General features: G+C 40.9%; 2 protein-coding genes and 2 pseudogenes across 2 annotated transcripts; 2 read left to right on the top strand and 2 right to left on the bottom strand.

The window, feature by feature from the left end:
- Nucleotides 1-491: 491 nt before the first annotated feature.
- LOC110697381 (NAC transcription factor ONAC010-like) lies at nucleotides 492-1,756 on the bottom strand. Its single transcript, XM_021874761.1, has 3 exons — nucleotides 1,579-1,756; nucleotides 586-932; nucleotides 492-500 (listed from the first exon to the last, which is right to left on the bottom strand). The coding sequence occupies exons 1-3, from the start codon at nucleotides 1,754-1,756 to the stop codon at nucleotides 492-494; spliced, it is 534 nt and encodes a 177-aa protein (XP_021730453.1).
- Nucleotides 1,757-3,008: 1,252 nt separating this feature from the next.
- Nucleotides 3,009-6,179, top strand: LOC110697383 (annotated as a pseudogene).
- Nucleotides 6,180-6,396: 217 nt separating this feature from the next.
- Nucleotides 6,397-8,473, bottom strand: LOC110697276 (annotated as a pseudogene).
- Nucleotides 8,474-9,284: 811 nt separating this feature from the next.
- On the top strand, nucleotides 9,285-10,415 carry LOC110697384 (inactive protein RESTRICTED TEV MOVEMENT 1-like). The gene is made up of 3 exons (XM_021874762.1): nucleotides 9,285-9,294; nucleotides 9,780-9,982; nucleotides 10,101-10,415. The coding sequence occupies exons 1-3, from the start codon at nucleotides 9,285-9,287 to the stop codon at nucleotides 10,413-10,415; spliced, it is 528 nt and encodes a 175-aa protein (XP_021730454.1).
- Nucleotides 10,416-24,791: the final 14,376 nt, after the last annotated feature.

Consider the following 24,791-nt stretch of genomic DNA (forward strand, 5'->3'; position numbering starts at 1 on the left):
ATTGTCGTAGCTGATGAGGTTGCTGTTGTTAACCAAGCCATCATTATTATTGTCGTAGCTGATGAGGTTGCTGCGGTTAACCAAGCCATCATTATTGTCGTAGCTGATGAGGTTGTTGTTCGTTGTTAACCAAGCCATCATTATTGTCGTAGCAGATGAGGCTGCTGCGGTTAAGCAACTCGTAATCATAACCTACAAAATGGTAACTGTTGTTGGTGACAGAGAAGGTGTTCGAGCTACTGTTGGAGAGTTGTTCATTGTTAATTTCTTGTTCGCGGCTATTGATGTTTTCCTCCACATTAGATTCTACCACTTCTTTATTTTCTTCTGTAACTTGTACATCTTTTATTTCTTTTTTGGCTCCTTCATTGTAGTAGATTCTACATAGCACATAATCCAACTGCATCTCATCCACAAAAAAAAAAAAAAATTAGAATATATATAAGGGGTATTATTGTTATACTAAAAATTAACATACATAAAAAATTTCTTCATTGCAACTGAAAATTAACGGAACAAAATTATTAATATACTATGATCGATAATAACAATAATAAGGATGGGAAGAATTATAAGCGTACATACCCTCATACTAGTATTGGTTTCTTGTTGATGATCTCGTTTCCTCTTAGGTATTAATTTGGGTTGATCAGGGACTCGTAACTCTAGCATATGCCAGTGCGTCTTCTCATTATTATTCTCTTTCTTATCCTTTTTGTTATTGTTAGGTTTTCCTTTGAAATACACTAAAGACTTTTGGTGTCCGATCAACGTACCATCATCATCTATGATTGGGTGGTCTTTTCCGGTAGCCTTCCAAAATCCATCACTGGCTTTTTTGTCAGGACGACTGCCGTCATGGTATTTTCTATTCCGTGATGTGAAAAAATACCAACTTTTACTTTTTCCTTTTCCTTGTGGTATGAATCTGGCTGCAAGGTTTAAATTACAAAAACAAATTAATAATTAAACTTAAAAAAATATCATATCCTAACAAGAAAGATATATGCCTATGACAAGTAGGTTTTTATTTATTTTTTTAATATTTTTTTATAACCCTCATCCGAGCAAATTACTTAAATTCAAAAATTATCAGCAAACAAACTAGATCATACTCCGTTTAAATTTAAATTCAAAATTTGCTGAATTATGTACGTTTTGTTTCTTAGTAAATTAAGGAGTTGAGACAAATAAAATAAACCCTGATTGTATTTACTAATACGTAACACAAAGTTTCATATGTGGTTGTCTACACTCGTGTGGCTAGTGTTACTTGGTCAGGGGATACTTGGTCAAAGGTTATTCAGTTGGTCATCAAAAGTTATCCGATCAGGGTTTACCCGTGTGTCAGTCCGCCTTATACGGTGTAGCCAACTACACAGAAAACGCATTGAATATGTAATTTACAGTAAATTTTAATTTGTGAAGGTCTAAAAAGTATGAATTAATTCGGAAAATTAATAATTACGCACAAACAACAAAGAACAGAGTAAATAAATTACATGCTTTTGTGACTTTAGTTATTTTCGGTTTGCATACAAGGGAAAAAAAACGTATTAGTAGTGCAATTGTACGTACCAGTGAGATCTTCAGGACCGTAGACATTGATATTGTCAACTTCATGTATGGGATTCATAGGCAAATCAAAGCCATTGATCTTGGGTTTGAGATAATGATTAATTAGTTCTTTTGTATAGGGTTCAAATCTGTAGCCGGGTGGAAGGTTATTGAATGATTCTCCAGGTTTTTCTTCCATAGCTTAGTATAAGAGGTTTAGAGAAAGAAAGTTATGTTGTTGATTGATTAATAATTGCGATAATCAAGATTTACCACTATAATTTGTCTTCAATTCACTTTTATAGTAGGAGGTTGACCTTTGGCCAAGCATGCAACGTGAAGATAGAATTTTGATGAAATTTGATACGGAGTATAATTCTATAGATAATAGGATAAGATATAGTTAAATATCATTAACTAACCGAGTATAATACTTCCTCCATTCTTTTTTACTTGACCCGCTTTGACTTTTACACTATTCACTGCCCCTCCTTTGACCCTTTTTTTGTGAGTAACATATAAGGAAAAACATATTCATGTGAAATCTTTTTTAATTCGTATTAATAAGTACTATTATAATATATAACTTTTATAATTTTTATTTGTGGAGAATTAAAGTTATTAATCGTTAAAGTTTTGCATTGACAGGCGTGATAAAAGAAACAAGTCAAGTAAAAAAGAACAAAGGAAGTATCTATTACTAGTTGAATTTTGTACAAAATCTATCTAATACTAGTATGTAACTTACGATAGGCTTAGCTTGTTCAAATTAAATCTGCGAAAATCCGAGAATCTTATCCACGCACAACTGATCCAAAATTTTGAATATTAGATGGGGATTTGGATATTAATTTTCAAATTTTGAATATTTGATATCCGAAATATAAAGGCTGAAATAGTGAAATATATATAATTTTTTTTAAATTGTTCATATAAAACCGATCATGTTTTAACTTATAATAATATTCTCAATATATTGATGATAATTTTAATTGCAAAAAGACTACAATTTTTTTAACATATGGTGTACAACTTAGCAATAAAAAAATAAAGTTAGTGAAATTTAGAAAATAATCATAATCAATTTTAATTACTATTGAATAATGGATATTCGAAATTTTCAGATCGAATTTGGATATCAGTTTTTGATATTTGAGTATTCGGATATCTAATGATTAGTTCAAAATGTATCATAAATATATATATAGTTCCTCAGCTAAAATAAACTACTCTAATAATTTTATAAATAAATAAAAATGTGTCTTAATAAAGTCACTTGAATAAAAGCCCTATATCGACTATATGGCATATGGAGTATAATTAATTGTATAACATACCATGATACGGATATGAATAGGGATATGGATACGGATACGGAGCACAAAATATAATACTTGTGCAAATCAATACACCGTATTTAAACGAAATAAATTCTATTTGGCGCCAACCATCATTCATTCTCCGCAACAACATTGAGCAGAGTGCCTGAAAACACAGAAAAATGGCAAAGCTTAAAACCCTTAGTTTTGAACATTATCATTTATTCTTCAACAATCCTTTAATTTCTTCATCTTTCAACTTCGACCAACTCAATCACATTCTTTACATTCATGGATTCTACAGACTTACTTGCCGAAATCGCCGTAAGGTATATATACACTATACCCATCTCCCTCAAATCACTTTTTGTTTTTTTAAATGGATTATTTATTATGTTTGAAATTATTGAGTATAATTTTTGTAGGAGATGATTTTGGAAGCATTGGATGCAATTGATGAGTTCATTAATCCTCATCGTTCAACTTTGAATGAAACCCAGATTTCTACCAACAATGATGTTTGTCTTAGTATTGATCAAGTTACTGCTGATCTTGATGCCCTTCAATGGCATGATTCCGACGATGACGACGACAACGAAGATGACAATGTAGGTGGAAATATGGAGATAGTTGATAACAAGAGAAAGAGAAAAGAGTTTAACCCAGTTCATTTGAAGAAGCCCAGGACTAAGATTAAGACCCACAAGAGGAACAATATCAGTGAGATTTCTTTATCTGATTATCTGCTTGTTTTTGATATTATGGGTTTGTTTTGAGATTTGCCTGCTAGGTGTTTGTAAAAATGTCCAAGTGAAAAACCGCATGTTCATATTAGTACAATTGAGGAAAGTATTTTGTGTAGGAATTTCAGGGTTTTTGCTAGTAAGAATTGTCCACTATATGTTTTTAGATATGTCCAAGTGAGTTGACACACAAACCTTTTACAATGAAATGAAATGGGTTATGTGTTTGTTGCTTTTTTTTTTTTCGGTGATAATTTTGCTAGCTGTATGTTTGTCCTTGGCTAGTGTTTTCGTTTACGGTTTGATATACATGCTGCATTTGATTTTAGTTGGTCGAACATGGTGGATATGTATATCTTTTTGTGTTGCCTTACTTGCCTAGGCATATTAGAGAGATAAGTTTGGTACAATTCAACTTCAGAACTAAATGAAGTATTTGCCATTCACTGTCACAACTTTGGTCTGGTACAAAAAAGATCAGTGTATGCAGGATATGTACTCGTGTTATTTCATGAGAAAATAAAATGCGTCTACATAACATGTCAATATAAGTTCCCCGTATAAATTGATCTGCACATTTGCTTTATCAGTGTGCCTTGTCTATCCAAGGTTCAATAGGAATAGGCTTTATATCTGTCTTCCATTATTCTTGTAATCAGCTTCTTCAGCACCATGAGCAATGCTCTGATCATCAGGGAATACAATGCAGAAACTGATTTTGAAACTATGGAAAGCTTGAAAAGGATTGTGCAGTAGGTTATAATAAGAATGCTTCCATATTCTGTGATATGATGGATGACCCTTTATGTAGGATCAGATTCTACTCTGTTCACATTATGTTGGTATGTGAGACTAAAAGAAGTTTGTTAACTTGTTAAGCTCAATACTATCTCTGTTTACAACTTTAGCTGCATAATATTTATGTTGGGTTCCGTATGTCACCCTTTCTAGAAGGTTGGGTTAAGGGGGCTCCCTGATGCAAATCCCACTAGGTTTATTAATTAGCCATAAAAAAGTTAGTTGCGTGCTACTAATTTGCTTCTTGCCTTATAGTTTGTCTTCTTCCTTAGCTTCGTAACAGGAATTTTAAATTTCTACCAGGGAAAGAGCATTTTTCTTTTCCTAACTCGACACAGGTTGCAAAGATCAAGATGACAAAGCTTGGGGAGCTTGTTGGAGTAGTCCGAGGGCGCATAAAAGAAGTGAGGTTTGGTCTCAGGAGATCAAATTTGAAGATGGGATACATATGAGGCCTTCGAGTCTCTCCAAGACACTGGTGCTTCCTTAATCCCACTCTTTGTAATTATTACTAATTGTTGTTCCATCACTGTAATGCCTGTTGCACAAGATTTTAGTGTTCTTTACAGTACAAAACTACAATTGTTATGGATGAGCTAGATACTTCTATTAATCCTCTTCAACAACTAATTACTACAATTCTATATTAGGTAATGGGATTAGGCTTCTTGAATCATCTTTTCCATAGTGATTGAATTAATTTGTCTTGAAACAGATAGTATGCTTCCATAACATGACACATTGCTCTTGGCTCATGCTACATTAGGCTGCTACAATTTTTGGCGTGTTAGCCCTTTTCTCCTGTTCGTATTTGTACTTACAGGCATATGGGAATTGGACTCATCCTGATGAATGCAATTGAAGAATGGCTCACAAAAAATGGTGCAGAGTGCCAGAGTATCTGAGTATGTATACCTAGCTACTGAGGAGAGCAATGTTGCTTTTAGAAATCTGTTTACCCTAAAATGCCACTATAAAGTATGGAGTTCTTTAATTTGTATATATATGTTCTTCCTATTGAAAAACCTGTTAAAAAATAAACTTAGTGGGAATATAAATATAGAGAAGTTGCAGGTCGGCCAAGCTGTTTATTTCTATAAAATCAGCTCAAATGCAAAAACTTTTATCCAAATGACATTGAAACAATCTATAGATCGAGGTAATCCAAGCCTCAAAACGTGGGCATGGTATTTCAATGATGAGGGTTGGGAAGGTCTGCATATCAAGGATCACAATACAGACACTACAGAGCCAAGCTCCTGGATAATTTTCAGCTTTTGGAATGGTGGTGACACTACAGAGCCAAGCTCCTGGTTTACAAGCTTCAAAGTTCAAACTCAAAGGTCTATTAAGTCCTTTCTATATGCAGCCTGAAGCCATGCTAGGGAGGTTATTTTTCCTTGCATTAAACTATCATTAGTCTGCGGCTTATTCCAATAACCTTTCGGGTTTCTTTTCATGTATTGAGTTTTGGGAGAGGGAGAGAGGCTGAGAGGGTAAGGGAGCTTATTAAGGCAGCATGAAACTTTATTTGCAGCTAAGTTGGGAGAAGACATAGACTGTAAGCTAGTAATGACTGAGGTAGGTGACACCGATCCCCTTAAAAACCAACCATATACCTCTTTAATCTTCCATGCTACGCATCAAAGATGTTTGGTTATTCAAGAACTTGACTAAAAATCTTGGTGGTAATAATGAGGAGAGAACAATGACATTTTCTGGTGCTTTAAGGAATGTGTTAATCCAAGAGATTTCTAGTTAAGAAAGCAAATCTTGATTAACAAAGTCTCTCAGTCTCAGTTTCACTGGTGATTTTATATGCATTGAAATCTGCTTGCTATTATTATTACAGTGTACGTTAATGTGAAAACTTTTAAATATTTCTATCATGCAGTTGTTATTAACAATATATATAGAGGCAATCACATGCTTCATAGTTCATACTCTACTCCATATAAATTTAAGTAATTATGCAAATTCATTCCATTTAATTGGAAAATGGCTGGATAATATCTGCTAAAAATTGTGGTCACAATGTCACATCGTATTTAGAAGGAAATAAGGCAACTCACAAGTCACAACTTCAAAAAATTACAAGCCATGTCCATCATTTCCATGATTTAACTAACAAATTCAATGCTTCTTCAGATGAGCCTCCTTCACTAAATACAACCTCAGCCTTGCTTTTCAAATCCAACACACGTTCCCTTACCACATCCCCTTCTTCCGAGCTAATAATAATTTGCTTCACTCGCCTCTCAATCTCACTCGAACTCACAAATCGATCCTCCGACTCATCCATTGGTAACGCAATCCCAATCTCCTCCGCGAGCAAAATCTTATTAAATCTTTGCTCGGCATATAGAGGCCAAGCCACCATAGGCACTCCAGCACACACTGCCTCTAAAGTCGAGTTCCATCCACAATGAGTCACGAACCCACCTACGGACCCATGTCCCAACACTTCAATTTGCGGGACCCACCTCTTAACCACATGGCCCCTATCTTTAGTCCTTTCCAAAAACCCCTCAGGAAGGAATGAGTCCAAATCTGGGTCAACTAATGACCTTGAAAGCACCTTAGCCTTATCTCTTTTAGGTGGCATACGAACCACCCATAAAAACCTCACCCCACTATTCTCCAACCCAAGAGCTATTTCCCTTGTTTGCTCCTTAGAAAACACACCCCCACTCCCAAAGCACAAGTACACCACGCTTCGAGTTGGTTGTGCGTCGAGCCAACTTAGACACTCGTGTCGACTCTCTCCTCCTCCTTCACCGCCACCATGACCACCCCCTCAATTAGCTATCAAAGGCCCAACACAATAAACATGTGGAATTTTAGCTCCTGGAAGACAAGTCCCTTGTTTTAAACCCTTAACAGCTCTGACCTCTAACGACTCGAAAGTATTAACGATGATCCCATCTGATTTAAGAAAAGTCTCACCTAACTTGACAAACTCCTTATAACTTTCCCCACGATCAAGCATGCATTCGATCATACTACTAGTAGGAAAAGAAAACAACCCAGGAATCTCAAGTGAAACTCGAAGATTCCTATAAGAACCAGTATAAGTTCTATCATATACAGGAAGGTTAAGGAAGAAAGCTAGAACAGAAGCACCAGAAGCAAAGAAAAAGTAAGTAGGTATATTGAGTGATTGAGAAACTTCAACCGCCGAGTAGCAGAAGAAGTCGAGGATAAAAACGGAAATAGTTGAGGATTGAGAAATAGATTGGAGAGATTTGAGAACGTTGGTGTTGTTACTACGGAGAGTTTCATACGTGAGTTGTTCGACATCGTTGTATTTGGAAAGGTCGCCGAGAAGGAGAGGAACGGGAGGGTGGAAGACGAAGGTGATGGAAGGGAAAGAGGAGGAGATAGAGGAGACGTAAGAGGAGTATGTGGAAGATCGGCCTATCGGAGAATCTGGGATGATAATGGTGATAGAAGAAATAGAAGGAGAGTGTGTTAAAAGGAGTTTACCTAGTTCAATCATTGAGATTAAGTGGCCTACAAATGGTGCAGGGTAGAGTACTATTGTTTCCATTTTGATTGTAATAATTGTTGCGGTGTTGAATTGAAGATGATCTCTTAAAGGATGATCTTAGGTTCGTTGGTGTTGGACGTTTCAAGGGTGAAACCTCCTCCGATGTTTAAGTCAGTATTCCGATGTCTAAGTAAGGGGGAGAGATGGGTGACTTTAAAATAGGTGAGAAAATTGGAGAAATTGAGTTTATTTTAGGTGGAAGAAGGGATCGGAGAACTAACATGTGAATAAGAATAAGCTAGTGGGGATATTATTATATGGTTATGATAAGACTTATAAATTAAATTAATATCACGTCATACAAATGACGATTTTTGTACAGTTGGTGGTGCATCCTAATTAATCAAAATGTATGATTGTACACATGGTTAACTATTGAGGATCAAATTGAATTGTGTGATCTATGTTTATTATGTTATATTCTTATCTAAAATGTAATAATTTTGACTCCTTTATTATTTACGCTTTAATTATATATCCCACCTCCACTAGGACGCTTTTTGTAACCTTTTGGTACAATTAGTACTCCGTAAATATTACTCGTAATGAACATTAACCATTGCTATTAATGGATCAGAATTTCAATTTTGTTTTCAATATTTCTAATCAGGTACTGTTGCATTCCATTTTTTCTATTAGCCTTTTACGTTTTGATGAATAAATGATGGTATATACGAGTAGTTTAAAATTTGTCCTTGGTGTTAAGATCATAAGATGTCAAATAACAACGTTACGTGAGTAAAGTTTTTACTTTAAACTTTAAAGGACTAAGTTGCCATATTTATTTTTAAAGGTCTCATGACTCTCATCCTCATCAGTACGGGGCCTGGCCTCCAATATGCATGGTGTGAATCTTAGGAAGAGCAAATTGTTTTATGTGCAACAAAAAAAAAAAAAAAAAAAAAAAAAAAAGATTTATGATCCAAAATTAATGACTATGTTATTTAGCAGAGATAAAAAAAAAAAAAAATCTTTATTTTAAGACATACAGTATTAATTTATTACTTAATTACTAGATATATACTTCAGATTTTTAGCGGAGTCGGTTACTCTTAACTTGTGTCCGAAGCATAATAACATTGTTTCCTAATTCTAATGGAAATAAAGTTAATAAGCTAGGTTTGGGTTTATAAATATGAATTCAAATAAACCATTGTTAATGATATGATTAAGAACCATTTAGAAACTTTAGTATATTATAAAGCGTTAAGCTAATAATTAGACTGGTCCTAATTAGGTTTTGAGATCGATATTTTTTTTTGACGAAAACTCTACTCATATCTCTGAATCCAATTGTTGTTTTTCTTCAATTCGAAGATGAATAAAGGTTAGTACGTACATTATAGTCGATCAATCTATTTGTTCATGGTCTGATCTTATTTTATTGCATGCCCAGGCTTAATTTATTAGGAAAATAGGTATATTTTTTTCCTTTTTAAAAATCATTCCTCATTATTGTAAATCCATATACTTAGTATACAAATTAAAATTAGAATTGAATTTATGCGATACTTTTGTTTTTAGAAAATGAAGATAAAGGCTCAAGTATTCACGTTGAAGAATCTCGAAAATAGAGAATACATCCGTCGTAAAATTATAAGATGAAGGGTCATAATAACTATTCAAGTTGAAGAATCTTGAAATTAGAAAATTAAAAATCTTTGTTACTAGAAAATCACCTTAAAAAAATAAAAAACATATGTATTGAAATTTTTTATGTACATTCGAGTGCTATGTACACTCAATGGTATTATTTGCTATGAATAATCAAGTAATAGTATCTGACATTGGCTCACTTGGCTGTAATATTAGGTACGAAGAAGGGACTTGTAAAACTGGGACCAATTGGTAAACGATCAAATAAAACTTGGGATGAGAAAGGGCGTTACAAGATTACTGGAATATTTATTTCATATGAAGATTCGCATGTAAATTGCCTGCAATTTCAGTATGAAGATAATTGTACAAATTTGGTGCCTGAGTTTGGGCGTCACACCGGATCAAAATTTTCAACGGTATGTAAACTTTTAGGGACAAAAGAAGTAATTTTGTATGATTATAATTTTCATGTTCGTCATACATTATATATAGTAAAGTACATAGTTTCTAATGACTGTGATTTGGCATGGACAGGTAATTTTCGACTATAAATTTGAATATATTACGGGATTGAGTGGTAACTACTCTCCTTCGGAGATCAAATCAATGACAATTAAAACGAATCGAAAAAAGTATGGACCTTTTGGAAGTAAAGAAGAACTTAACACTAAGTTTAACTTTGAGTTCGGTCCGAGCAACCGATTTGGTGGATTTTATGGCACTTACTCTACAAATGGACGCATAACATCGATAGGAGTTTATGTAAAGCCTGGCGGCTCTGGCCTCGGCCTGTGCCCCGTTGTCTACAACTTCAGCCCTAGTGCACCCCCAATGCCTCGAAAGTTATGATCGTCTTTCACCTCACTTCTACTTGTGTATCACTTGTTTCGTTGCTTCCGTCGCGTGTTAGAGGACAAAGACTAGTGTATCTTATAATATATTATCAAGAATTATCTATACTATATATTAAAAGGCGTTTTTTTTAAAGGACAATGCCACGTGGCACTCTTCAAATAATATGCGTCATGACACAATGCCATGTGCGTCACATAAGCTTGCCACTTCTTGTAACGCCACGACTTCTCGTAACCTTAATTGACTTTACCGGACCATACTTAACTCATCATTCGCAGTGAAATTAATATATCATCATAGATAATCTCATACCATTCTATGGGTTATGGGCCCACAAAATAAACATACTCCTTAATGAAAACATTCCCTTAAAATAATACAACTTCCAGAAATAAAAATAATCTCTCTCTCGATAGAACATTGTCCATCATATATTAACTCTTGGTTCTGATTCCGTAATTTCTCAATAATATAAATTCCATTAATCACTTTGCCTTTGACTAACTCGAGCTCCATCATCATCATACATCATACATGTATATATCCATAAAAATAGAAAACAGAGAAAACACAGGAAATTCAAAAAATGAGTGAAAAACTCAGTAATATCACTCTAGCCCGTAAAACAGTTTTTCTCTCAAAATCATTTGAGCAAATATCATATACTTCATACATAGATAGTTGTTCAGAAATAATCTAGTATTATTATCATGAAAAGTTGTGTCGGCAAAGATCATTCCCTTTACATAAGATTATAGGTAAGTACAGGTTTTAGACATAACATAACTTTCATTCGTGTGGGATTGATTTCCCATTTCATTAACATACTTTCCTCCACCTGTAACTCACCCATTTATTATATTCAGTTTATTTTTCAATGCCGACAAAAGTAACATCTATCGTATCATATTAAATCATTTCAGAACAACTTTATACCTCATATAAATTCATAACACATTGGCACATTTCATAATCATTCATTTGTAACACCTAAATAAAATAATCATAATCATTAAACATTTAACAGGGGTAGGACATTTCCTACTATTAGGGGGAGCCAGTGCTCCTTACAGGGGGAAGCCACTGCTTCATCATAATAGATCATGTTTGCATTTCTTATAAGTTGACAGAATAGCAAGAACAACAGTCACTCATAACATCTTGTAAAATGATAAGACATTTTACAATCTATCATACATTTCAGTATATCGTAAATTGTCAATACAATATCCTTGTGAGTTCTCATAAGTCCTTTAATAATTTCATGTATTCATAACCTTTTGATGGACATGCTAGTCGCTGGACAGTATGACATGGCGGAATGTCTTCCGCGATGGGCCGGTGCCCATAACATAGAGCAGGTGCTTGACATAATTCGACCAGTGCCCCATGGGTTCATGCGTGCATTGCATGACCGAAACATTACCTGTAAACATATACTGCCAGAAAGACTAGGTCTTTCACTTTTATTTATCATGTTGTGTAATTTTTAATAAGTTGTTCATAGATTATTAACATACTTTAGTGAGATCCATAGATCAATAAACGTCGTATATTCACAAAATCATTCATATAAAATCATATGATTGAAATACATCAATAAACATATTCATCATCTCGCAAGTCATTAATAAATACATCCAAAGATATAAATAGCACTGAATGTGACAATCATACTTTCATAAATACATTTTGAAGGGGACTGCATATAGTAGCAATAGCATTAGTCAATAAATATGATTTCATACCAGGTCACGTTTACGTTTATTTAAAAGGGTTCATATAATATGTCTTTTTCACATAACATGCTTTTAAATTATAAAATGCCAAACATATTATACGAGCATACATGTAACACAATAACAGGCCACTAAGATTACGTACACACGTGCCCACTCATAATTATTACCAGACATAATTGTCACACATACGAGACTAAACACAGTTGCTAGACATAATAGTTACACATATGGGACTACACAATTGCTAGACATAATGGTCACTCATACGGGACTGAACACATTTGCTAGACATAAAATTTACCTCATTCGATCATCCTTAATCATGTCACTTAGCTTATTCTCCCATAGTCATCATCCGAACTCTCAACCTCCATCATTAATTCCTCATTGCCATGACTCATTCGATCATTACCCAATAATAATAAATACTCATTAGTTACTTATTAATTTAAAACATTTGATAAAAACAAATATAAACTTATTTTTAAATAATAAACCAAGTATTACCTCATTTAGAAGAAAATGAGCATTACTTTGAAAATAGATACTGCCACTATTAATATTAGTAGAAAACATTACTATAGATATCTTAGATAAAAGATTTCTTGAATTATTGTACTAAAACAACCAAACTCATCTTTTAGAAAATCAACAATATGAAGTACATACATATTAGTAGAAAAAGAGTCTAAAACTTTAGAAAATAGATACTACTAATATTCCTATTAGTAGAAAAAGAGTTTAAAACTTTACATACTTAATTAAAGATTACTTGTAAAATAACCAAACTCATATTTTTAGAAAATCATAATACAAAGTACGTTACTTTTTGCTATGAGGTATTTGCTTTTGTAAGATAAGTACTATACACACACACATATATATGTTTGGGTCCAATTTAGTCCAATTGGGCCTAGGCATTAAATGATCCAATTAAAAGCCCAAGGTCAAGGTTCAACTCTCCAATTGTGCTAAAGTCAAAGGTCAGCCCTCAAAGCAAGCCAATTGGGCTAAGGCCCAACCTCTCCATGTATGAAGAGGTATAAAAACCATCAATATTCATACATTCATATTATTCATAGATTCATATATTCTCATATATTCAAGCAAAGCCTCAAGCAACTAATTCTCTTGCATAGTGTTCTCTTTCTACACATTGTACTGACTTTAGCATCGGAGGGGCCTTCCTCGGCAACACCCCCGAGGCTAGTTTACGTGTGTTTACTGTGCAGGAAACCTTCGGCCCAGCATAACTTGGACCGAATCCAGTCTTCTCCGTTTCAGCGGACCTTCGGCAAGGTCCCATTGTTTTCACCCGAAACAATTTGGCGCCGTCTGTGGGGATGACTTTCAAAAATCTTTAAGCCAAATTTCTAACCAAGATCATCTTGCAATTATCTTAGTAGCAATGGCTAAGAACCGCAAGAGCAAAAGCCTTCGTCAAGGAGCGGGCGAAAAGCCTAAAACCCCTACACCATCACCCTCGCCGGACCGGAACTCTCCCAAGGGTGCCAGCTCGGGGGGAGGATCATACAAGGAGGATTCCCTTTCTCCCGTAATTCATGACTCTCATTATAGGCCGAGTCACTCTCGGTCTAGCAGGGGTGAGTCCGATCATAGGACACATTCAGTGCCCCAAAGCCAACCATCGGCTGCGCGCCCTCATTCCCATACTCGGCCGAGGACCCCTTTGACGGGGCCCAGCTCGGAAGAGGTGGCAAGAGCGCTGGAAGTGCTCATGGAGGCGATGAGGGCACAAAATATGCCACCACCTCGTGATCGAGCTCCTCCGCATACCCGGCATCAGCGGAGGAAGTTAGACCATGATGGTGGGAAGCTTCCTTCCTTCCGGGAACTGGAAGAGTGGGAAGAGGATTCCTGGAAAAATGAAAAACAGAGGAAAAAGAACCCTCAATTATTAAAAGGATCCTCATCCTTAAGACCAGAAGCGCATAAGAGCAGCAGCTCAGCTTCTCGGCCAGAATCTACTCACCGAGAACCTGAGACTGTTCGCCGAAGCGTCCTTGACCGACTCGGCGGCAAGGAACCGAGCGTGCGCAGTCGCCTCTCGTTCCCTGCAGCCGAGGCCCAGACTTCCCAGCCAGGGACGAAAACCACTCCTACCTCTCTAAGAGGGCGGAGCGCGGTCCCTTCGGCCAAGAACAAGGGCAAGGCCGTTATGCTACCCGCCAGTTCACCATTCGAGCAATGGATACTGGAAGAGCGCGTACCCACGGTTAAAATACCGTCGCACATCACATATGACGGGACCTCGGATCCGAAGGATCACGTGGCCTCGTATGAGACTCATATGCATCTTTGCCCCAGATCCGAGGCGACTTGGTGCAAATATTTCCCAACCACTCTCAAGGGGGCCGCGCAAGCGTGGATCTCCAAGGGAGTAAGGCAAGGCTCCATAACAGGGTGGGATGATCTGTCCTCCAAGTTCAGGAGCAAGTTTTCCACGGCAAACCGCCGAGAGAAGACTACTGCAGAGCTCATGAGTCTATAACAGGGGGAAACCGAAAGCCTCCGAGACTATCTGACCCGTTTCAGTAACGAGTCATCCAGCGTCTCTCAGCTGGACCAGGGGCTAGCCGTTTTTGCAATGCAGAATGGCCTTCAGCCCGGAAAGTTCCTAGACTTCATGGTCATGCATACCCCGCAGACCTTGGAGGAAGCTCTGAATGCCTCGGACAAGTTCATACGAGCCGAAGAATGGAACAAAGTGAAAACCCAACCTCAATTTGGGGGAGGGAAACAAAGACAAATACCCTTGTCTGAAGGCCAAGGCCATAAGGCAAAGGGAAAGTCAAAGGCCCCGGAGCAATCTTTGGCCAGCGACCCAAAGAAGGAAAGATATGCCTCATACACAGGCAGATACGAGTCCTACACTCCGCTCTCTCTTCCACGCGCCAAAATTTACAGCGTGACGAAGGAGGAGCAGAGTTACCGAAAGCCGAGACCACTCCCAGAGTGGTATCAGCGAAAAAATAAAAATCAGTGGTGCGAGTTCCACGAGTCTTCGAGACACAACACTGAGGAGTGTATCCAACTGAAGGACCAGAGAGAGGACATGGTCCGGAAGGGATACTTGAAAAAATACATCGCGGATCACCGCGAGAAAAAAGAATCCGAGAAGTCAGCAAAGGACTCTCGGCAAGACCTCGACTTCCCCCGGAAGAACAGTAAAAAGCCGGAGGGGAAATTCCCTCCGATCAATGTTATCTCGGGAGGAATATACTCTCGGAGGGAGCACAAGAGACACCTTAGAGCTTTGACTCACCAGGTGAACAACGCTGACATTCAATCTCCCCAGTCGCCGGTGCCGAACATGACGTTCACAGCCGCCGACTGCCGGGGGATTACGTTCCCTCACGAGGATCCGTTGGTGATCATCGCCACGGTGGCCAACCACGACGTCAGTAAGGTCCTTGTTGACGGTGGCAGCGGAGCAAACATTCTGTTCCGAAAGGCCTACAATCAAATCAAGCTGAAGCCCAAGCATCTTACGCCGGTACCCTACCCGGTATCCGGGTTCAACGGGGCTTTAACTTATCCAGATGGGAAGGTGACACTTCCTGTCACCATCGGCTGCGATGAGGCAGCCAGGAACGTCATGATTGAATTTTTAGTAATTGACGCTCCTTCAGTGTACAACGTGATTTTGGGGAGACCCATAATTCACGAGATCCAAGGGGTCGTCTCAACTTATCATCAGCTGATGATTTACGTCTCAGACGCCGGCTTCCCCGAAAGGATACAGGGCAACCAAAAGGACGCCCGAAGGTGCAACTACCTCAAACCATCCAATAGTCGCCCAGATGACAAGGATGAGGAGGAGAAAGAAAAAGAAAGAGAGCCGAGCACAAAAAAGCCGAAAGGCCTAAGTGCTTCGGCCCAAGGATCTGTACCCAGAGGTAAAGGGTCCGAAAGGGAAAAGGCTAGCTCTTCAGCTGAGCCGCAAGACTCAGAGAGCCAGCCGAAGAACAAAAAGACTGGGACACCTGCTGACATTGGCAGCAGGCCAGATTATGAAGAGTCCAGTCCATCAGCAATGGACATGGACCAACAGACTGAAACAGTTGAGTTGACCGAAGGAGACGTTGAGAAATGTGTAACAATCGGGATGGACCTTGATCCGAACACCCGTTGTGAACTTATTCAGCTCCTTCGGGACAACAGAGATGTGTTTGCTTTCTCGGCAGCTGATATGCCCGGGATAAGTTCAGACCTCATCTCCCATAAGCTTAATGTTGACCCAACGTGTCGACCAGTTAAGCAAAAGAAGCGGAATTACTCCGCCAATAAGAACCGAGACATCGCAGCCGAGGTCAAAAAATTGCTGGAGGCAGGATTCATCGAACCTTGCCAATATCCAGAATGGCTGGCAAATGTGGTGATGGTTCAGAAGCCCAATGGTACCTCGAGGATGTGCGTTGACTTCACGGACCTAAATAAGGCTTGTCCAAAGGATTTCTATCCCTTGCCGAGGATCGATCAGCTAGTCGATTCGACAAGTGGCCATGCCTTGCTTAGTTTCATGGACGCATTCTCGGGGTATCATCAGATCTTTATGCACCCCGACGACCGAGCAAAGACAGCATTCGTCACGAACGCTGGGGTGTACAATTACAAAATGATGCCCTTCGGATTGAAAAATGCGGGGGCAACCTATCAAAGGCTGGTGGATCAAGTTTTTGCCGATCAAAAGGGCCGAAACATGGAAGTCTATGTTGACGATTCGATCGTCAAAAGCAAAAAACCAGAGTCCCATGTAAAGGACCTGGCTGAAACTTTCGCCACCTTGAGAAAGCATCAAATGAAGCTGAATCCGAAGAAGTGTGTCTTCGGCGTGAAGTCAGGGAAATTCCTTGGGTTCATAGTCAGCAAAAGGGGGATTGATGCCAATCCCTCTAAAGTCAAAGCGGCGCTCGGCCTTCCTGAGCCGAAAACGAAGCGGGATGTTCAGCGGCTCACCGGAAGAATGGCAGCCCTCTCAAGGTTCATTTCCAGAGCTTCGGATAAGGGGTTACCTTTCTTCAAAGCCCTGAAACTCCCGAAAACAAAAGAGCTCATTTGGGAGGAAGAGCAAAAAGACGCCTTTAAACACCTTCGGGAGCATCTGGCTCAACTCCCAACGCTGGCTAGTCCAGGTGAAGGAGAAACTTTGTACCTATATGTGGCCGTTAGCCCAGCCACCATCAGCGCAGTATTGCTGAAGGAAGAAAGTAAAAGTCAGCAACCGATCTACTTCGTCAGTCAAACACTGACGGATGCCGAGACCCGCTATCCTCTACTCGAGAAAGTCGCTTTCGCGGTAGTAGTAGCTGCTCGGAAGCTGAGGCCCTATTTTGATTGCCATCAGATAGTGGTCTTAACTGATCAGCCGTTGGAAAAAGTTCTCGGCAAGGTTGAAAAATCTGGTAGGCTAGCCAAGTGGGCTTTTGAGCTCACCGAATTCAGCATCAGCTACCGTCCGAGGGCTGCCATTAAGGCTCAAGCTCTAGCGGATTTCTTGGCCGAATGCTCATACCAAGAAGCGCTAGACAGTGAAAAGAAAGTTTGGACCGTGTTTACGGATGGATCTTCCACCGAAAACGGTTCGGGGGCAGGAGTAGTGATAACTTCTCCCGAAGGCAAATCCTTTGAGTATGCACTAAAGTTTTCTTTTAAGGCCTCGAACAATGAAGCCGAGTATGAGGCAGCAATCGCCGGCCTAGAATTGTGCATCTCCCTGGAAGCCGATCATGTCTGCCTAAAAACAGACTCTCAGCTAGTTGCATATCAGATCAGTGGCAGCTACGAGGCCAAAGAGCCCTCCATGATAGCTTATCTTGCCAAGATCAAATCAGTCATTGCAGAGCTGAAAACTTTTGAGGTTCAGCTGATCCCAAGGGGTCAGAATACTCAAGCCGATGCACTCTCCAAACTTGCCAGTTCATCTCTTACCGAGCTGAACAGATCTGTATATGTAGAAGTGCGTCGAGAGAGAAGTGTCGACGAAGCACCTGAAGTGTGCTGCGCTGACCCAGAGCCTAGTTGGATGGACCCCATGCTAGCTTTCAAGCTTCGGGGAGAAACTCCCGAAGATAAAGCTTTGGCCTCCAAGATGAAGAGAACCAGCTCTAGGTTCATTGTCTTCAGGGGGAACTTCTGAAAAAGTCCTTCTCAGCCCCATTGCTGAAATGCGTGGGACCAACAGATGCAGATTATATCCTACGGGAGATTCACCTCGGCATCTGTGGGAACCACATTGGGGGAAGAACCTTAGCCCACAAGGCATTGAGGGCTGGATATTACTGGCCCACCATGATTGCAGATGCTAAGGAGCTGGTTCGGAAATGCGAAAAATGTCAAAAATACGCTCCAGTTATCCATCAGCCAGCAAGGGATCTTCAGCCGATCCTTAATCCACTCCCGTTTGCCCAATGGGGACTGGATATACTGGGACCATTTCCAGAGGCTGTGTACCAGAAAAAATGGCTGATAGTTGGTGTCGACTACTTCAGTAAATGGATCGAGGCCGAAGCAGCCTCGAACATTACAGAGCAAACTGTCAGAAAATTTATCTGGCAGAATATCATCACTCGATTTGGCATCCCGAGAGTATTTGTCTTCGATCATGGGAGGCAATTTGATAACTTACCGCTGAAGCGGTATACAGATCAGTTCGGCATCAAACTGGCATATTCAGCGGTATGCCACCCGCAAAGTAACGGACAAGCCGAAGCTGCAAATAAACAGATCTTAAATGCCCTCAAGAAGAGGGTGGAAGATCAAAAGTCCAAGTGGCTGGAGGAGCTCCCTGGAACCCTTTGGTCCCTTCGGACAACTGAAAAAGAGGCAACGGGCCACTCACCTTTTGAACTGGTGTATGGTGCCGAAGCCGTCCTTCCAGTGGAAATTGGCTCTGAGAGCCTTCGAGTGCACCACTTCTCGGCTGAGAATGAGCGACTGATGAGGGAATCTCTCGATTTCCTCGACGAAGTAAGAGACACAGCCCGAGACAGAATGGCCGCCTATAAGCAGAGAATCAGCAAATTTTATAACCGAAGGGTCCATGCAAGGCCTCTCAAAATTGGAGACCTTGTCCTTCGGAATGCTGTTGCAGTTCAGAAAGGCCGAATCCATGGGAAACTCTCAGCTGCATGGGAAGGACCTTATGAAATCTATGATGAGCTTCAGCCAGGGACATACCGACTTCGGCAGTTGGATGGAGCTGAGTTGAAAAGTCACTGGAACGCTGATGTACTGAAAAAATATCATGTGTAAACCCTTCGGGGCAGAACAATCTTTGTAAGTACATTTTGAACTAATGAAAGGCCTTGGAGCCGCCATTTATATAAATGTTTACAACTTTTTATCCTTTCAAAATTTTCTTTGTTCTATCTACTCTTTAAGGGTTTTTTATTCAGCCTCGTCTGAAACCTTCGCCTTCGGGTAACTGGGTTTCAGATTGCTGACAAAACTCGTCTTTTTAAAGAACACTGGTCTTTCAGCTGAAGTCAAACTTCAGTAAGACTTGTTCTCCAAAGACATGAGTCCATGGACAATTCTGGGATATTGCCTTAACTGAGCCTTGTATCCCAGAGAGCCATTATCCAAAACATTGCCTTAAGTTGGCCCTGTGTTTCGGGTATCCATTTTTCAAAGATAGACAGAAAATCAAGGATAACAGCAACAGTTGAAAATTGTTTAATCAGCCTCGTCTGAAACCTTCGCCTTCGGGTAACTGGGTTTCAGATTGCTGACAAAACTCGTCTTTTTAAAGAACATTGGTCTTTCAGCTGAATTCCAACTTCAGTAAGACTTGTTCTCCAAAGACATGAGTCCATGGACAATTCTGGGATATTGCCTTAACTGAGCCTTGTATCCCAGAAAGCTAATATCCGAAGCATTGCCTTCAGTTGGCCCTGTGTTTCGGATATCCAATTTTCAGCTGAAGTCAATCTTCAGTAAGACTTGTATTCCAGAAGCACTGCCTTCAGTTGGCCCTGTGTTTCGGATACCCATTTTAAAGAAGTGAAGAAATTGTTTATTCAGCTGAAGCCATACTTCAATTTCTGGGGGGCAAGAAGCACTATTAGTGCAAGTTTATGTTCGGCAGAATGAAAGAAACAGTAAAGCATTCAAAAACAAAGCAGCTGAAGAAAAGAGCATCAAATTAATAATTCATGCTCAGAAATTGAGCTACAAGTTCAATTAAACTGTATCGGCAGCCGCCCACAAGCGGAAAATAACAGCTGCCGAAATACGTACATAAGCAAAAAAATAAACTGTTGTACGACAAGGCAAGCTGAAGCAAAAAACAAGGCAAAAAATTCAGAAAGCGGCAAGTCTAAAGTTAAGCGCATGATGAACCGCAAGATTCTGAAGACGACTGCCCGAGTTCCTATGCTTCAGCCCGAGGATCAGACTGATCAGCGTTGTTGAGCCCCATGGTGGCCTCAGCCCCAACAGCAGAAGAAGCAGGCTTTGCACTTTGCCGAGCCTCCCTTTCCCTCTGTTCAGCCTCCAACTCCATTCTCTCAGCTTCCTCTTCGGCTTCCTCAGCCTTAAGAATTTCAGCTTCGACTGGAGTTGCATACTTCATATGAGGGTCTTCGGGATTCTGGACCCATTCAGCACATTTGGACCAGTCCAGCTTCGGCTCAGCATGAAGGCAGACTCTTCGGCATACTCTGAACCCGTTTCTGAAACCCATTTCATATTCTTCCTGGGTATAGACACGGACTTTGAGTAGAGCCTCAGCATCAGCCAGCTTCTTCTGGGTCTCCTCCAAGTCTTCCTTGGATTTCTTCAGCTCGTCGGCGAGCTTGGAGGAGGAACCTTTCAGCTCATTCAGCTCCTGCTGAACTTGGGAAGCCTTTGTCTGAGCCTGGGCCACTTCAACTTTTTTGGCCATCAGTTGATCCTCAGCCTCATGGAGTTTAGCTCTTTGAGCTTCAACAGCAGCAACAGCCTCTGAGAGTTGGACATCCCTGGCCTGGAGCAGCTCTTCAGCAGCCATTCGGCTGGCTTCAAGAGCTTCTAGTCGTTGCTGCACTTCAGCTTGTGCAGCAACTCCTTCCTGAATACGGCTCTCAACGGCAGCCTTGAATTTGGAGACGTCCACTCCCATGTGCTCCTGGAGGAATTTTTCCCCTTCCATCAGTGGGGGAAAAACTTCCTTCTCCATAGCGTCGCAGAAGGTTTTGAGGGCTTCAACAGCTTTTTTCTCGTACTCCTCACCCTTCTGCTGCTTCTCTTCAGCTGCTGCTTGCTTCAGCTTAGCAAGCTTTAATTCCTCCTCAGCTACCTTCTTGTCGTGCTCGGCAGCATCTACCCTATCTTGTAGGGTATCTATCAGCTCTACAGTGAGATTCTGATTGTGCACGAACTGAAAACAGGAGCACAAGTTAAAAAAAAAACAAATAAAGGTAAATAAAAATAGAACTGAATTTTAGAGGAAATAAAGGCAAGGAAAATCACCTGCATCATCAGCAGTTGGTTAGACCTGGCTGGGTCAGGAACTGATCTGCTGGATTCGCCCATCCCAGCAGTGGCCTTCAGCGACCAGATTCTTGCCCTATCTACTTCGGACATGCCAGCAAAATCGCCGAAGTAGGCTGCAGCACCTTCACGGTTCTGACCCCATATGAGGTCCCAGATGTGATCTGGGATTGGAATTCGGGGGGCCGAGAAACCCATTTCTCCAGATTGCAGAGTCTGGAAAGAAGGAAAGGATGACGATGGAGCTTCTTTAGCTTTGGATGGCTCAGCATCATCCTTCTCAGAAGAGTCAATTACTAGGACCTCTTCTTCTTCAGGGGTGAGGACGAAAGCCTCAACCTCTCTTGCAATGTCTGCCGTGAAACCCTCAGCACTGGGCATCACGGCATCCTTATTTTTGTGCTCAGCAGCACTCTCCTGAATTGCTTCTTGGACCCCTCCCTTAGATTCAGGAGTTCTCTGATCCACCTCCATCTCAAGAGGTGGCGGAGGGATCTTTTGAGGTGATTGGGGTGGTGGCCGGGGAACCCTCGGCGATCCATTGCCTTCCTCGGGTTCCCTTATTTCAACGCCGATGGTCATCGGCCTCCGCTGAAAGTCATGAGGGCCGATGATGGCCATTCTTCGGCGCCTTTTCTGAAGAGGCTGCTCGTCCATGTCTGAGTCTGAAGACTCTTGTATTTGGTCTTCGGGACGAACAAGGGCTTTCCCTTCTCTGTGTCTGTTACTCTCTTCAGACTGTAACAGACAGGGGGGAGGAAGAATGTGAGTACAAAAAAAAAAAAAAAAAAAAAAGAAAAAAGAAGAAAGACAAAGTTAAGTCTGAAAGCTCACCGAGGTCTTCAGCAAAGCCTCGTCTTCTTCAGCTGCCCTAGCTGCAGCTTCTTCTTCAGCAGCTCTGGAGGACCCTTCTCCTCCTTCGCAAGCTTCGAGAACCCGTGCAACCTCTTCGGCTGTACGGGCAGCTTCAGCTTCTTCGTCCAGCAGCTGAAACCGGGGTCTCTCTTCTTCCACCAAGGCTTCTGCCTCTGATACAGAGCAACAGCCTCAATTTGGAAGTGGGAAGAGTCTAGATGAACTTCCCTATGCCTCGGTTCAGTGATAGACGGGGCCCGATCAGTTACAACTCGTTCTCGGTTGACACCAAGACGAGCGTAGTTAATGCCAACGTTGGTCTCGTCCCGCTCTGAAAAAGAAAAGGGGAAAGGTCAGTTCAGATAGGTTGGCACAGCATAAAAAAGCGAAGTGAGAGAAGAAAAAGAGATAATTAAAAAGCCTCGGCCCCAGCCGAAGAAGCTTACCATCCTTAAACTTTCGGCTGAGGCCAACAGCTGCTAGCATGTTCTCTTGGAAAACATAATGCGTATCGGGGAGCCAAGTCTCCGGGATATGCTGCATTCGGTCGCTGCCCCCCCGGTTCGGCAGCTTGCCGAAGATATGTTGTTGATCAAGGTTCGGATCCGGCCCGTTATCTGCGGGGGGACCTAGACTTCCCATGTCGGGATCAGGCTCAGCAAGGTACCGGGGAGCGCTGAAGACGCAAGGGTGGCCCGGATCTGTGGGTGCCCTAACCCAAATCCATTGACCTCTCCAGTCCTTGTCTGAAGAGTCGTTCGGCCACATGGTTAGGTACTGGGGCCGGGACTCAATCCGGTACCACCCAGAACCATGGCTTCCGTGCCCACTTTGAATATTTGGCACCAGCCGATGAAGCTTTTTGAAGCAGTGCAGGTTCGGCACATACTTGAAGAACTTGCAGACCCATAAGTATGTCATCACCCTTCGGATGCTGGTGGGAGTTAACTGACATAGGAAGATATTGTAATGGATCAGCAAGTCTCGGACGAATACGTCCAAAGGGAACCTCAGCCCGTACTGAAGCTGTCTTGTGTACACCCCCACATACCCCGGGGGTGGACGATGGATTCTATCGGATGCCGCGGGCATTCGGCACCAATACCCATCAGCTTCAAAAATGTCGTAATGCAACTCAATTTGCTCGGCAAACCGATATTGTTCGGCATTCTCCACCCACCATGAGTAGGGGCGGTTCTTTATCATGGCCGAAGCTACTTCGGCATTCTCCCACTCTGAAAACCCGGGGAGGATATCCCAAAGGACAGCGGGAACTTCATCGTCCCGTTCAGAAGCGCTCGGCCCCTCCGTTCTCTGAGGAGGAGCCGAGGAAATTGGAGTCGCCCTAATCCCTTCAGCAGGGTCAGACTCCGGCCTTTGTCCATTCCAGGTCCCAATCCTGTTCCTAGGATCGGGAATTGGCCTTGCTCTTCTTGGAGCACGGGCTCTGCCTCTAACTCCTCTTGCCATTGATTATTTCGAAGAAAAAAGTCGAAAAAAAAGGGAAGGAGTTCGAATTCGAAGAAAAATAAACTGAAATCAAAGGAATTTACCTTAATCTGAAGCGAAAGTTGCCGATTTACGAGTTCGTAGTGGCAAGTCTCAGTTTCTAAGCTTAATGCTCGGGGAATTTGCGAAGTTTTGATGCGGGTTCTTGGTTTCTCTCGAGAATTCTGGGTTTGTGTTGGTGAATAAGTGAGGAGAGATGACGCGCCTCTGTTTATATCTCCAGGAATGGGATACGGGGAGTCCGCGTTTCAATTTCTCTTAAATACCCCACTAAGTAACCGTTAAACACACGACCTTGCGATTAAACTGCCCATTATCCGTCCAACTTCCACCATCATCCGCCTTAACTGTTGTTATCTCATTAATTACGGTTTAAATTCAAATTTTTAAATTAATTAAATCATTTACTTCCCTCCTTTTCTGAATTAAATCAAACCCGACCCGTCATCCTTCCAAATCGGGTCTGGGGGGCAAGTTGTTTGGGTCCAATTTAGTCCAATTGGGCCTAGGCATTAAATGATCCAATTAAAAGCCCAAGGTCAAGGTTCAACTCTCCAATTGTGCTAAAGTCAAAGGTCAGCCCTCAAAGCAAGCCAATTGGGCTAAGACCCAACCTCTCCATGTATGAAGAGGTATAAAAACCATCAATATTCATACATTCATATTATTCATAGATTCATATATTCTCATATATTCAAGCAAAGCCTCAAGCAACTAATTCTCTTGCATAGTGTTCTCTTTCTACACATTGTACTGACTTTAGCATCGG

Source organism: Chenopodium quinoa, unplaced genomic scaffold (genome assembly GCF_001683475.1).
Source record: "Chenopodium quinoa cultivar QQ74 unplaced genomic scaffold, ASM168347v1, whole genome shotgun sequence".
NCBI lineage: Eukaryota > Viridiplantae > Streptophyta > Magnoliopsida > Caryophyllales > Amaranthaceae > Chenopodium > Chenopodium quinoa.

Bases quoted from the DNA above. Each gene is read 5' to 3' on its own strand.
- LOC110697381 (XM_021874761.1), bottom strand. From the start codon at position 1,756: ATGGAAGAAAAACCTGGAGAATCATTCAATAACCTTCCACCCGGCTAC. The intron at 933-1,578 runs GTACGTACAATT...TAAACCTTGCAG, and splicing joins CGGTCCTGAAGATCTCACTG to CCAGATTCATACCACAAGGA.
- LOC110697384 (XM_021874762.1), top strand. The intron at 9,983-10,100 runs GTATGTAAACTT...TGGCATGGACAG, and splicing joins CCGGATCAAAATTTTCAACG to GTAATTTTCGACTATAAATT.